Raw genomic sequence first — 14,203 nt, forward strand, 5'->3', positions numbered from 1 at the left:
AGGGCAATGGGTTCTATAACTGATTGAAGTATTTTTTTTTGCCAGATTCTAATTGGTATGTCAAATTTGATGACATAGAAGGCCCTTCTTGCCTTGTATCTCAGATAGTTCACAGCTTTGTGGAAGTTACCTGTGGCGCTGATGGTTAAAGCTAAGGTATGTACAGTTTTTTGTGTGCTCTAGGGCAGTGGTGTCTAAATGAAATTTGTATTCGTTGTCCTGGCAACTAGACCTTTTTTGGAACACCATTATTTTTGTCTTACTGAGATGTACTGTCAGGGCCCAGGTCTGACTGAATCTGTGCATAAGATCTAGATGCTGCTATAGGCCCTCTTTGGTTGGGGACAGAAGCACCAGATCATCAGCAAACAGTAGACATTTGACTGCAGATTATAGTAGGGTGAGACCGGGTGCTGCAGTCTGTTCTAGTGCCCTCGCCAATTCGTTGATATATATATGTTGAAGGGGGTGGGGCTTAAGCTGCGTCCCTGTCTCACCTCGCGGCCCTGTGAAAAGAAATGTGTGTGTTTTCTGGCAATTTTAACCGCACACTTGTTGTTTGTGTACATGGATTTTATAATGTTGTATATTTTTCCTCCAACACCACTTTCCATCAATTTGCCCTCATGCCAATTGGAGTCGAAAGCATAAGACTTTGCCTTTGTTTTGGTTTGTTTGTTTGTCAATTAGGGTGTGCAGGGTGAATACGTGGTCTGTCGTACGGTAATTTGGTTGGTAAAAAGCAAATTTGACATTTTCTCAGTCCCTACTTTTCACTGAGGAAATGTACAAGTCTGCTGTTAATGATACTGCGGAGGATTTTACCAAGGTTGCTGTTGACGCATAACCCACGGTAGTTATTGGGATGAAATTTGTCTCCACTTTGTGCATTAGGGTGATGAGTCCTTGGTTCCAAATATTGGGGAATATGCCAGAGCTGAGGATGATATTAAAGAGTTTAAGTATAGCCAGTTGGAATTTGTGGTCTGTATATTTTATCATTTCATTTAGCATACCATCAACCCCACAGGCCTTTTTGGGTTGGAGGGTTTGTATTTTGTCCTGTAGACCATTCAATGTATTTGGAGAATCCAGTGGGTTCTGGTAGTCTTTTAATAGTTGATTCTAAGATTTGTATTTGATCATGTATATGTTTTTGCTGTTTGTTCTTTGTTATAGAGCCAAAAATATTGGAGAAGTGGTTTTTCCATACATCTCCATTTTGGATAGATAACTCTGTGTTGTTGTTTGTTTTCCAATTTTCCCAGACGTGGTTAGATTCTATGGATTCTTCAATACATTAAGCTGATTTCTGACGTGCTGTTCCTTCTTTTTCCGTTGTGCATTTCTGTATTTTCTTAGTGATTCATCATAGTGAAGGTGTAGACTCAGATTTTCTGGGTCTATGTGTCACGACTTCTGCCGAAGTCGTTGCCTCTCCTTGTTCGGGCGGTGCTCGGCGTTCGACGTCACCGGTCTTCTAGCCATCATTGATCCATTTTTCATTTTCCATTGGTTTTGTCTTGTCTTCACACACACCTGTTTTCAATCCCATTCATTACCTGTTGTGTATTTAACCCTCTGTTTCCCCTCATGTCTTTGTCAGAGATTGTTTATTGTCAGTGTAGTGATGTTTGTTGTATAGGTGCGCGACGGGTCTTCGTACCCATATTTGTTTATGTTCTTTTCCTGTTTAGTGTTATGGAGCATGTTACTAGGACATTATTAAAAGACTCCATTTTACACTCCGTTTGACTCTCCTGCGCCTGACTTCCCTGCCACCTATACACATATGCCTGACACTATGTTTTTTGGGGGTGGACAGGTTTTTCAATTTCTTTCTTAGGTTGTCTGCTTGAAATGTTTAGATTTGATAGGGAAGTTAAGAGCTCAAATATACTGTTTAGGTTTTCTACTGCTAAGTTTACACCGTCACTATTACAGTGAAACATTTTGTCCAGGAAATTGTCTCGAAGCGATTTAATTTGTTATCTAATTGTTTTTTGTTAGATTTTCCACACTACTTTCCTTCCATCTATAGCATTTCTTAATATTATTCAGTTCCTTTGGCTTTGATGCCTCATGATTGAGCATAGCTCTGTTCAAGTACAGACACACACACACACACACACATATACACACACACACAATCAAATGCAAAACTCAAAACTGTTGTAAAACAATTATATGTATCAGTATTAATTTTTCATGACAGCAATTCACATTATATTACATGAAAACGTATACATTTTTTTTTACAAAACAGTGCTGGGCTCCAATCACTTGCAATAACATAGCCAATACATGACTGCAATTCATTCATACATGTTCATCAAGAATACTTCATTTCACATAGCAAACTATAAGCTACAAATGTACATTACATGGCAGACCTCACCCATGGAACCTCGAGGTTCCACGCAGGTAAACATTGGCTTCACCAGGAAGTGGAACAAGTTGAAGTGCAAACACGGGAATGTGATCCAGCATTAGTGTGTGTACGTTGGCCGCCTATTTCTGCTTTATGTATACATGCTATGTCTGTCTATGTACATTTTGTATGCTGTGTCTATATATTTCTCCCTGTACTATTTGCCTTTGACTTATTGACAGTTTAGGCTAGCCGTTTGATGTTGAGCTGCCAACTTGGTTACATTTCCCAGACGGCGACGTCGCTATCAACAGATAGATAACATCAACGCTACGTAGGACACATTTTGCCTATGTTTCTTTGGTTCATGAGGTTTGGGTGGAAGATGTAAACTAACTGAGAATACATACACTACATTACAACAAAAAAACTTCAACCAGTAATGTAGCGCTAAAAGAACGTTACCGGTTGAGCTGCACCAGAGCCTGATACATGATTATATCAAATATATTTGTCGGTGCTTACATCATCATGGTTGTTGTTTTCTCAGTCCACATAATTATGTGCGCACAGCATCTGCCTTGAGGAACAGTCTGCTGTGCCAGTAGTCAGGGTTGTCAAACGATGTGTTGCTGCTCGGCTCTACCACTCCCACACCGGAGCACGCTTTGATGTACCCCTCCACCCCCAGTCCGGCACACCTGGTGCTCGTACCCCCCTCCACCTCAACTGTGGTGGCCCTCCTCTTCCCTAGCACTGGGAGGTTCTGGTACTCTGCCTCCTGGTGGTCCACTCGCTGGGAGCCCCTGGAGTCCCCTCCAAAGGCATCCATCTCTTCATACTCCTCCACCTGGTGCTCTACCATAGCTGTGGAGCCATCTGGCATTGGGTTATGACTGGGGCTGAAGCTGGGTTTTGGGCTGAGGCTGGGCTTGGGGCTGAGGCTGGGCTTGGGGCTAAGAGTGGGCTTGGGGAGGAGGCTGGGCTTGGGGCTGAGGCTGGGCTTGGGGCTGAGGCTGGGTTTGGAGCGGAGGGTGGGCTTGGGGCTGAGACCCACCTCTCGGCTGCTCTCTCGGAGGAGTCTGGGTTGTTTATTAGTATACTGGTAAACATCATCCTCCTCTCCAGCTTCCTCATCCTTCCTTTCTTCCTCCTCTAGGTCTTGACTCTTTCCTCCTTCTCTCTCTCGTTCTTCTGTCACTGTCCTCAAGTCAGTTGCTCGGCTCTCACGCCTCTCCCAGATGGGTCTCTTTGTGTCTGTGGTATTCACGGTGCTGCAGATGTCCATGTATTCATACTCCACTACTGCTCCCTGCTCTGGCCTCCCCTGACCCTGAGAGGCCCCTCGGTTTCCAAACAAAGCAGCTCCACTGTCAGGCCTCTCAGACAGAGGCTGCAGCTCCTCTCCCTCTACTGATACAACTACAGCCACAGAACTGTCAGTGACCTCTGCTGGCCTCTGGCTTCCCCTCAGAGCAGCTGCAGTGCTTGGAGAGTCCCCTTGCATCAGTGAGTCCCCCTCTAGTGGTGAGGGTGCTGTATTGTAGGTAGGGGAGGGCAGAGGAGAGGTTTTCCTCCATAGGACAGTTGAAGGGCCTTCTATCTGTACAGAGGTGACTCTGGGGGAGCGGGGCAGAGGGGACGGCTGTTTGGTCATCAACTCATAGTCCTCGGTGGGGTCTGAGATGGTTGCCAATGGTGACAGTGGATTCTTGAAGCTCCTAGAGCCTCTAAGAGATGCTCTACCTGGGAGAGAAGTTCTGGAGGCTGGGAAAGACAGGAGAGAATCTAGCATGGAAAGAAGAAAACAGATATTAGAGAATAGAACTTAGAATCACTCCATCAAAACAGATGTAGAAAATATATCACATCCATTCACTGTGTAGCCGTCACATCCAGATGTCACCTCTCCCTCTCACCTCTCTCAGGAGTGCTCGATACTCCAGGCAGTACATATCCATAGTGGTCCTCCTCCTCATCCTCCTCCTCAGGCCTGTAGGAGGGTGACTTTGAGACTGCAGATTGGCTCCTATGCACCATGGTGGTGGAGGTGTGGTGGGTACTACTGCCACTACTGTCCCTGCCAGCCCTGAGCTGCTGCCTGCGCAGGCTGCCACTCAGTGACACTCCCTCTGCCAGCTCATTGTCCAGGCCACTGCCCTCTGACCCTTCCGACAGCGTCCGAGCTGAGTTCAGACGAGACCGCTGGGAGAACAGCTGTAAGAAGTTCACACAATGGAAAGAGTTTGAGGAAAACATTACACAAAATCACCATCATCAACAACAAGAGGAGTAGCAGCAACATCATCAACCTTATTATCTTCATAAATATCACCACCAAATGGGACTGGCAGTGGGATAGAGATGAACACAAAATAATATTTTTAATGTGTCTGAACTTCCTAGAGCAGTTATTGCCTTTTGGCAATGTTCAGCCATAATACTGATTTAAACAAAACCATTTGGCAAATGGAAGTCATGCTACTCATTGCTCTCAACTAAATATGTCTGGCCGTATTATAAGGCCAGGACCTCTTGTACTGAAGATGTGATGTGTTAGGGCCAGTGGTGTCTGGCTATTCGAAGGTAGGAAATGACGGTGCTAATAAGATCTCCTTAGCTGTGATGCATGATGAGTTGTGGTGTCTCACCTGACAGGGGTTATCTCCAGGGCCGGGGGTCATGGGTAGGTACCCTACTGGTCCAGCCTGAGAGGTCGCACTGGAACTCTGAGAGGTCAGAGAGAGAGAGAGGTTAAAGTTCCCACTGTCATTTTATGACTAGAAATTTGCGTGCGTAACTCAATAGGTGTCAATTAGTGATTAGTGCCAAAATTCGAGTTATGTGTGCAGAATGCTGTAAGTAAGATTTACCCTGTATGAGCTCATCCTCAAACGAGAGAGAGTCCTGGATGGGGACAAGGTGAGAGGAGGAGTGGCCAAACCGTCCTCCAATCCCTCTTCATCCTGGTCCTCCAGGCCCGCTTCCAAATTGGCAAGCGCTGATCCCCGTTGGTGGGATTCTTCTGGCCCCGCCTCTCCTCTGTCCTATAGGTAAAGCGTCATTAATGAGGGCCGCGTTCGAAAGAGGATCAAAACCGTAAATTGTGGAAAAAATATATATCATGGGTAAATTGTATCTAACTGACTGATCTAAAAAAATAATAATGAATAGTTATTTATGATGAAAGGTTCTTTGTAGATCAGTCAGTCGGCAGCCGCCTGCACTGTCGTCTGCAATGTCAAACAAGCCCAATGACTTCTGTCAATGGGCCACTCAGGGACTTGGAATACGCTATGAAAGTGACGTGGCATTACGTCATACTTCCGGGGTCAGTCCCCTAATCAAAAATGTGCTCATTTAAGATAAAGTGGAGACCGGAATTATTGATTCTCTTGCTAAAAGAAATAATACAAATACTGAGCTAGAGGTAACTGCCAAAATGATGAAAACACCTGAGTAAAAGGCAGATATAAAGTATATTGAAAGTAGGTGCTTCCACACAGGTGTGGTTCCTGAGTTAATTAAGCAATTAACACCCCATTGTGCTTAGGGTCTTGTATAAAAATTCTGTGAATGCCATTATTTTGGCTACCAATGGCTATGCCCCCATAGGATGACAATGCCCCCATCCACAGGGCACGAGGGGGTCATTGAAGGGTTTGATGAGAACGATGTAAACCATTGAACACTTATGGGAGATTATTGAGTGGCAGCATTTACCACCACCATAAAAAAAAACACCAAATGATGGAATTTCTTGTAGAAGAATGGTGTCGCATCCCTCCAATAGAGTTCCAGACACTTGTAGAATCTCTGCCAAGGTGCATTAAAGCTGATCTGACTCGTGGTGCCAGTTTGGTGAAGGAGGAATAATGGTCTCTGGCTGTTTTTCATGGTTCGGGTTAGGCCCCTTAGTTCCAGTGAAGGGAAATCTTAATGCTACAGCATACAATGGTAGAATGCCATTGTTGATTCTGTGCTTCAAACTTTGTGGCAAAATTTTGGGGCCCCGCTCTTCCTTGTTCCAGCATGACAATGCTGAATGCCCATACAGAAATGGTTTGTCGAGATTGGTGTGGAAGAACTTGACTGGCCTGCACAGAGCCCTGACCTCAACCCCCTCGAACACCTTTGGGATGAATTGGAACGCCAGATGCGAGCCAGGCCTCATCGCCCAACATCAGTGTCCGACCTCAATGCTCTTGTGGCTGAATGGAAGCAATGTTCCAACTTCTAGAGGAAAGCCTTCACAGAAGAGTGGACGCTGTTATAGCAGCTGGGGGACCAACTCCATATTAATGCCCATCATTTTGGAATGAGATGTTCAACAAGCAGGTGTCCACATACTTTTGGTCATGTAATGTTCCTCATCCCTACTGTAAAATGTGGTGGTGGATCTTTGATGTTATGGGGATATCATGCTTCCACTGGTCCTTGGGCCCTGGTTAAGGTCAACGCCATCGTGAACTTTACCCAGTACCAGGCCATTTTATCCAAAAACCTTGTTGCTGCTGTCAGAAGGCTGAAACTTGGCCACAAGTGGATCTTCCAGCAAGACAATAACCCCAAGTACTAATCAAAATCCACAAAGAAGGCCTCCCGAGTGGCACAGCGGTCTAAGGCACCGCATCGCAGAGTTTTGCGGCGTCACTACAGCCTGGGGTTTGATCCTGTGTTATTACCGGCCGTGACCGGGCATCCCATGGGGCGGCGCACAATTGGCCCAGCGTCGTTCGGGTTAGGGGAGGGTTTGTCCAGGGGGGCTCTACTTGGTTCATCACAGCAACTCCTTGTTTAGCGGGCCGGGTGCCTTCAGGCTGACTTCGGTTGTCATTTGATCAGTGTTTCCTCCGACACATTGTTGCAGCTGGCTTCCGGGTTAAGCGATCGGGTGTTAAGAAGCGCGGTTTGGTGGTTCATGTTTAGGAGAACGAATGACTTGACATTCGCCTGCTGCAGCAATGAGACAAGATCGTCATCACAAAATTGGGGGTAAACATTTTTTTTAATTATATATATTTTTTAAATACACAAAGAAGTGACCACAAGATCAACATTTTGAAATGGCCATCTCAGTTTCCGGACTTGAACCCCCTTTGAAAACTTGTGGTTTGAATTGAAGAGGGAAGTTCATAAGTACAGACAAAGGATATCAAGGATCTGGAAAGATTCTGTATGGAGGAATGGTCTAAGATCCATCCCAATGTGTTCTCCAATCTCATAAAACATTTCTGAAAAAGGCTCAGTGTCGTAGCAAGGGCAGGGTGCGAGAGAATTGAAAACAGAGGGGTCAAAATTATTGACACCCATCTCGTTTAGATTTTGTTTTATTACTCGTGAAACCAAATCTCTTTCTCTGAGCAATTATATTAGTATAAAATTATGTAATTTAAAAAAAAATTCTGAGCATACAATATAATATTTGTATAATTTATTCTATTCAGTCTTCTTTGTTCATCTTTATCAAATGATCCAATACCAGATCCCACTGTATATGTACAATTCCATTATATTAGTGTTTATGGATGACTTTACTTCTGCCAGATACCTTTTTATTTACGCTGAAGACCACTGCGCTACATTTTTGCCCATTTTAAAAACCATTCAAAAAGCCTACAAAAGTTAAAAACTACAAGGCTACTTCCTGGAAAATGCTACATCACTTCCATAGCGTATAGACAGGAAAGTAATATAGAGCTGTAATCTTTTCCTTACCTTGATGACAAGGTAGCGAGGCGGGTCTCTTGCCATGCGAATAAAGTCATTGGCCAGTTCTTTGAAGGTTGGTCGAATATTCTCGTCAATCATCCAGCCTGGTAATAGAAAACAATAGGATTTCTAATGTCCAAGGTTGCTGGGGTGCAGCGGCTGGCACCATGCATATACTGTAAGAGTATGAGATCAATTTGCGTGTGTCAAAGAGCACCGAGTGAGAGGTATGTTTTGTGTTAGTCACCCAATTGAAAAGAAGGTTGAACGCATGTCATTTTAATAACAGCATTTAAACTATTAATGTTCTGACGGGGATCGTTTGTGGTCGAAACCTTGCCAATAAAAATAGGAGAATTTCAAAAGTGTGCTGGTACTTTTCCTCGTATCCCACGGCAGTTGTGTCGGTCGTTGGATGTGCATAGTGTGTACATTACTTTGTACGCTTACTCACACTTAACCATGACCATGTACACGTCTATGGTGCAGATGTGGGGCTGGGACAGACGCTCTCCCTTCTCCAGTAGACTGGGCACGTCCTGTGGCTGCATGGAGGCGTAGGGCTCTGCCCCAAATGACATCATCTCCCAGACTGTCACTCCTGGAGTCGGGAGAGGTGATGCATAATGACGACAGACAGACAGGCGGACGGACAGACAGACATACTGTACATGCACAAACATGTGATAAAATGCCGATCATGCAGTCTTACCGTAACTCCAGACGTCACTCTGATGAGTGTATCTCCGGAACAGGATACTCTCCAGGGACATCCATTTGATGTTTATGGGAGTCTGGAAGTAACATAAACCACGTTTCCATACCATATAAAAAGAAATCACGACAGCTGTGATGGAAACAGGATGTTTCAGTACAATTTTATAAAGACAGAGAGATTATTTGTTGGTTCTACATGGTGGGATCTTTCTGTGTTGGTAAAATGTATGATACGATAAATGGTGGAGGAAATGCCTTTATGTGCAAATATTGATATAATAACCAATCATATCGAAGTAAACTTAGAGTCATGCGATGATATGGTGTGTGGTCCTCCCACTACGACTCGGGAATCCATGCAGTTTATTAGGCTACAGATTAAATAATTTATGATGAACTTCCCAGGGTGGTGAAAGTGCACGGTGATCCTCATGCTCCTTTCCAATAAATATCTAGGGTTTTATTCTGGTGACATGATGATCGATGCTTGGTTGGCGTTTGACAAATACAAATGTTCTCGCTCTTATTCGTAATAATCTCATCAAGTAGACCACCCTACCTGCACTGTATCTGCAAGCTGTTGGCTAGAACCCACGTACCAAGACCAGAATAGGCACATTTTCTATACAACGCAACAGTTTGTGACAAAAGTACCAGGTAGAGTTGAAAATCCGATAGTAAACACATTGTACTGCAGATTTTTACTTGGTATATGAAAACCTAGGCGAAAAAGTACATTAAGTGTGTATTACGTCATCACGCACTGATTTCTTTCCCCCCGCAACAAGTCTGTTTGGTGGAAAAAGACCATTAGTGGGAAATGTGCATATTTCCTTTATAGAATATTTGCATGGACATCCAATTGGATGGAAACCTAGCCATAGAAACAGAAAGGGAAGTATAACGACTGACGCCGAGGAGAAGCAGGTACGGGCATCAAACATTTCATCAGGAATAGGCAATAAACAAGACAGGAACAGCGTCAGCACACGGGTATACAAGGACATAAGACAATCAATGCAGAAGCAGGGAACAGAGACAGATATAGGGAAGGTAATGACAGGTTATTGAGTCCAGGTGAATCCAACAATTGCTGATGGGGGGGGGCAGGTGTGCGTAATGATTGTGGCAGGAGTGCGCAATGCTGGGGAGCCTGGCGGGGAAGAGCGGGAGCAGGTGTGACAGGAAGCTCATTCTGTCTGTTCTATTGGACAACCACTTGTGAAACATTATATATTGATAGATGCATTATGGAGAATGGAGCAGTGAGTCCTGAATCCTGATTACCTTGTTGCTGTCACTGTAGACATATTTCTTGTCATCGGGATAGAGCAAGTCAGCCACGCCATAGTCAGAAATCTGGACGAAATAATCACTTTTCAGCATCACGTTCCTCGCAGCCAGATTCCTGTGCACCATACAGTGCTCCTCTAGGTAGTACATGCCCTGAAGAGAAGACACACACAGGTTTCATCATAGAGACCTGATAATAACAGTCAAAAAGAAAGACCAGAGACTCAATAATAGAAACATAACGTATTTTTTCTCTGCTGTACCACAGTAAGAAAAAAACGCTTTGGTTCCAGGTAGAACGTTTTAACCAAAGTTTTTTTTTTATAGGGGTTCATTAAAAGGGTTCTGTGAGGTGAACAGGACCTGGAACCAAAAAGGGTTCCACTGTTTATTGATCGTGACCCTATGACCTTACCTTAGCTATCTGCACACACCAGTTGAGCAGTCTCTGCGGGTTCAGGCTGTCTTTGTGTTGCCTGATGTGCTCCAGTAACGACCCCTGGCTGCTGAGCTGGGTGACAAGCTGGAGACTGGCACCTGGGCAGACACCTAAGAGCCTGACGATGTAGGGGTGGTCCAGACTGCCCATGGACAACATGTGCTGCACGGGAGCACACACAAGAGTGAGAGAGGGAATCAGACAGTGCCACAAGACTGTGTAAGCTCACTGAGCTAAAGCCCAGGCATTTGCTACGGGGAGCTAACGCGAGTATTTAGGTCTCAGGCAAGGTGACTCTTCAATAAAAACCCACCTCCGTTACACAAACATATCTGGCAACAATAAGATTTGATTTGATTTGACAAGGGATTCTAGTGTATCCCGTCTAGAGGTGAGTAGAGTTACTCAGTGTCGGTGTGTTAAGAGCGTGTGGTTCTTACATCGGTGATCTCAGTGAAAGTCTGTCTGCCTGTGCGGTCCTGGATGGTCTTAATGGCTACAGGAATCTTCACGGAGTCTCCCTCAGGGATCCACAGGCCTTTGTGTACGGTGCCAAACACTCCAGAGCCCAGGACTTTGACCTTTTTCAGCTCTGGGGCCCTCAGGATCCGGGCATGAACCTTGGCTCCCTTCTCTCCTGGCCCCAGCGGCTCAAAACTCTGGCCACACACACACACACACACACATGCACAGAGACACAAGTACATTAGCACACAAACACACTAGTTCACATTACACATTGGATACAATGGGTCTATATTAGACTTCCTGATACTGTACATCCAATATTTCCCTCAGCTCTGCAGAAATGACTGTCATTTAAGTTGCTGTCGTTCCCTAAGAAATTCACCTCTCCACTTTCCAGGTACCTCCTCATGGCTCTCTTCCTGTGGATGGCCAGGCCACGGTGGTACAGCATGCCCAACACAAACAATGCCAGGCAGACTATGAGGGCAGCCGGCACTCCCAACGCTATACCTGTGATCTGAGGGCTACAGGAGAAAAATTGGCATTTATTTCTTTATCGTCACTTTTGCACTGGCTCTATGTGTACACTCACTAGACTCTACTCACACATACTACACTGACACACACACACACACACACACACACACACACACACACACACACACACACACACACACACACACACACACACACACACACACACACACACACACACACACACACACACACACATTATTATATATCCTGATTGCCTAGTCACTTTTACTCCACTGTTGGGAATGGGCTCGTAAGTAAGCATTTCACTGTAAAGTCTACACCTGTTGTATTCGGCGCATGTGACCAATACAATTCGATTTGATTTGTTTGAGTGGGGGTGTGTGTTTTCACATAACCTCCAGCAGGGGGAGACACTCACCTAGTGGAGTGTCTAGTGTTGTCTATGCAGTCACTCAATCCTGGACCCGAACACCTGCAACAAGAGGCACAGCTTTACTCTGCAGCACACACACGCAGGCACACACACACAGACCCATACACACACTCACATACACACACGCACCCCTGTGTGCAGTTGACATGGCAGGGCTCACAGTAGCTGTCCTTGTTGGGGTATTTGAAGATGAACTGCCCGTTCTCTCCGTTTACCCCACTGGGGCAGAAGGGCACACAGTGAGGACCATCTCTCAGACTGACACACATCACACACTCATCAGCTCCCTGAGAAAGGGGGAGAGAGAAAAAAAAACAAGAGAGACGGAGAAAGGAGGATAGGGAGGGAGGGAGGGACGGAGGGAGGGAGGGAGGGAGGGGAGGAGGGAGGGAGGGAGTGAGGGAGGGAGGGAGGGAGGGAGGGAGAGAGGGAGGGAGGGAGGGAGGGAGGGAGAGGGAGAGGGCATTAGAGAGGGCATGCAAGCTACTATATTGATGAACAGTGAAACATTTTCGGGGAAATGAGGGATGACTCAGTACATTTCGGTGTTCCTCAAGGTTCTGTTTTAGGACCACTATTGTTTTCACTATATATTTTACCTCTTGGGGATGTTATTCGATAATGTAAACTTTCACTGCTATGCGGATGACACACAGCTGTACATTTCAATGAAACATGGTGAAGCCCCAAAATTGCCCTCGCTAGAAGCATGTGTTTCAGGGGAAGTGGATGGCTGCAAACTTTCTACTATTAAACTCGGACAAAACAGAGATGCTTGTTCTAGGTCCCAGGGATCTTCTGTTGAATCTGACAATTAATCTTAATGGAGGGAGGGAAGGGAGGACAGCTTTTTTCCATCTACGTAACATTGCAAAAATCAGAAACTTTCTGTCCAAAAATGATGCAGAAAAATTAATCCATGCTTTTGTCACTTCTAGGTTAGACTACTGCAATGCTCTATTTTCCGGCTACCGGAAATAAACTTCAGGGAGGGAGCTAGCCTCTCTACACTGGCTTCCTGTCAAAGCAAGGGCTGAGATTTGGTCCTGGGAGGGTCCCTAGGGGAGGCAGGGCTTTCTCCTAGAGCTCCATTTTTATGGAACGGTCTGGGAGGAAGACTCATCTCTTCAGAGGGAGGAAGGGAGGAGCAACGAAGGGCTGGGCCTGGCCGGTTCCCCTCCTTCCACTGGGATTCTCTGCCTCTAAAGTCCTGGCTTGTTATCAATGTGCATTAGAGAGGGGGCTATACATGCAAGCTACTATATTGATGAACAGTGAAACCTCCATTTTATGCTGCAGTAGTTTATGCACTCTTTCTGCAAATGTGTCTCCGTATGACTCATTCTTAGACACTCAGTCAAATCAAAAATAGAAGCCAGCTGATGTACGAAGGGCTAGATTTGATTTGATTTGATTCTTAGACACTCAGTCAAATCAAAAAATAGAAGCTGATGTGTTTTCTGATATCTAATGGGCAGTGTACCACAGAGTTGATTTCAAATAAATAAATGAAAGGAGGAAGAACTAGTCCACCCTGTTTGGCCTGGCGTTGTTCCCATTGTATTGCGGTACATGACGCCATGCACAGGGCATGCGATGTGGAAAAGGTGTGTGAGTGGGTTAGCTACCAAATGAGTCATCACCGCTTAGAGTTAAAATACAATGTCACATACGATTAGGGCGAAATACTGATAAGCCAAAAGCAAACAAATGCCTATCACGTAACAGTACGTCCTAAGCAACAGGAAGATCACAGAAAACACAACAGACCACTGTGAGAGTGAGAGTGGGAGGACATGACTGAGTTCGCTACCACCCTAACAAAGTGAGTCAGACACCAAATCATCTGAGGAATGAGAGAACGAAAAGTCAAGAACGGCGTCAAAGTATTTGAAAGCGGCCGTAATCATTTCCATCCTTTAACTTATAAGCTGTATGGGTGAAGGTAGCACTGAGGGTTAGTTGCTAGGGAGATGGAGAGAGAGATGGAGAGGATGAGAGAGAGAGATGTTTAGCCTATTATTGTTCCCATTATTTATCCTATGTTTCTATTACTATCCACTGTTGTCATTTTATTGTTGTTTATGTCAACAAATATTATTATTACTATTTTAATAGATTATTAGGTACTATTTTATGAATTTTTCATCACAATGTTAATTAGGTACACAGTGAGTCACGTGGCCAGGGCTGGCTACATAAAGCAGGTAGACAGGCATCGAGGCATTCGATTACTGTTCGATTGAACGTTAGTATGGACAACCGAGCGACC

At 45.0% G+C, this 14,203-nt stretch overlaps 1 protein-coding gene across 1 annotated transcript in view; it reads right to left on the minus strand.

Moving 5' to 3' along the window:
* Positions 1–2,170: 2,170 nt before the first annotated feature.
* Positions 2,171–14,203, minus strand: part of LOC118360338 (receptor tyrosine-protein kinase erbB-3-like) — a 33,381-nt gene continuing 21,348 nt past the window's right edge. The window contains exons 15-27 of the mRNA XM_052482458.1: positions 12,061–12,218; positions 11,917–11,970; positions 11,383–11,524; positions 10,973–11,191; positions 10,509–10,694; positions 10,088–10,246; positions 8,796–8,877; positions 8,538–8,684; positions 8,090–8,187; positions 5,245–5,418; positions 5,023–5,100; positions 4,291–4,588; positions 2,171–4,159 (exon numbers count right to left, since the gene is read on the minus strand). Coding sequence (XP_052338418.1) covers positions 2,931–4,159; positions 4,291–4,588; positions 5,023–5,100; positions 5,245–5,418; positions 8,090–8,187; positions 8,538–8,684; positions 8,796–8,877; positions 10,088–10,246; positions 10,509–10,694; positions 10,973–11,191; positions 11,383–11,524; positions 11,917–11,970; positions 12,061–12,218 — 3,024 coding nt within the window. The 3' untranslated portion in view covers positions 2,171–2,930. The remainder of the gene's footprint in view (positions 4,160–4,290; positions 4,589–5,022; positions 5,101–5,244; positions 5,419–8,089; positions 8,188–8,537; positions 8,685–8,795; positions 8,878–10,087; positions 10,247–10,508; positions 10,695–10,972; positions 11,192–11,382; positions 11,525–11,916; positions 11,971–12,060; positions 12,219–14,203) is intronic.

This window comes from Oncorhynchus keta, chromosome 27, assembly GCF_023373465.1.
Source record: "Oncorhynchus keta strain PuntledgeMale-10-30-2019 chromosome 27, Oket_V2, whole genome shotgun sequence".
Taxonomy (NCBI): Eukaryota; Metazoa; Chordata; class Actinopteri; order Salmoniformes; family Salmonidae; genus Oncorhynchus; species Oncorhynchus keta.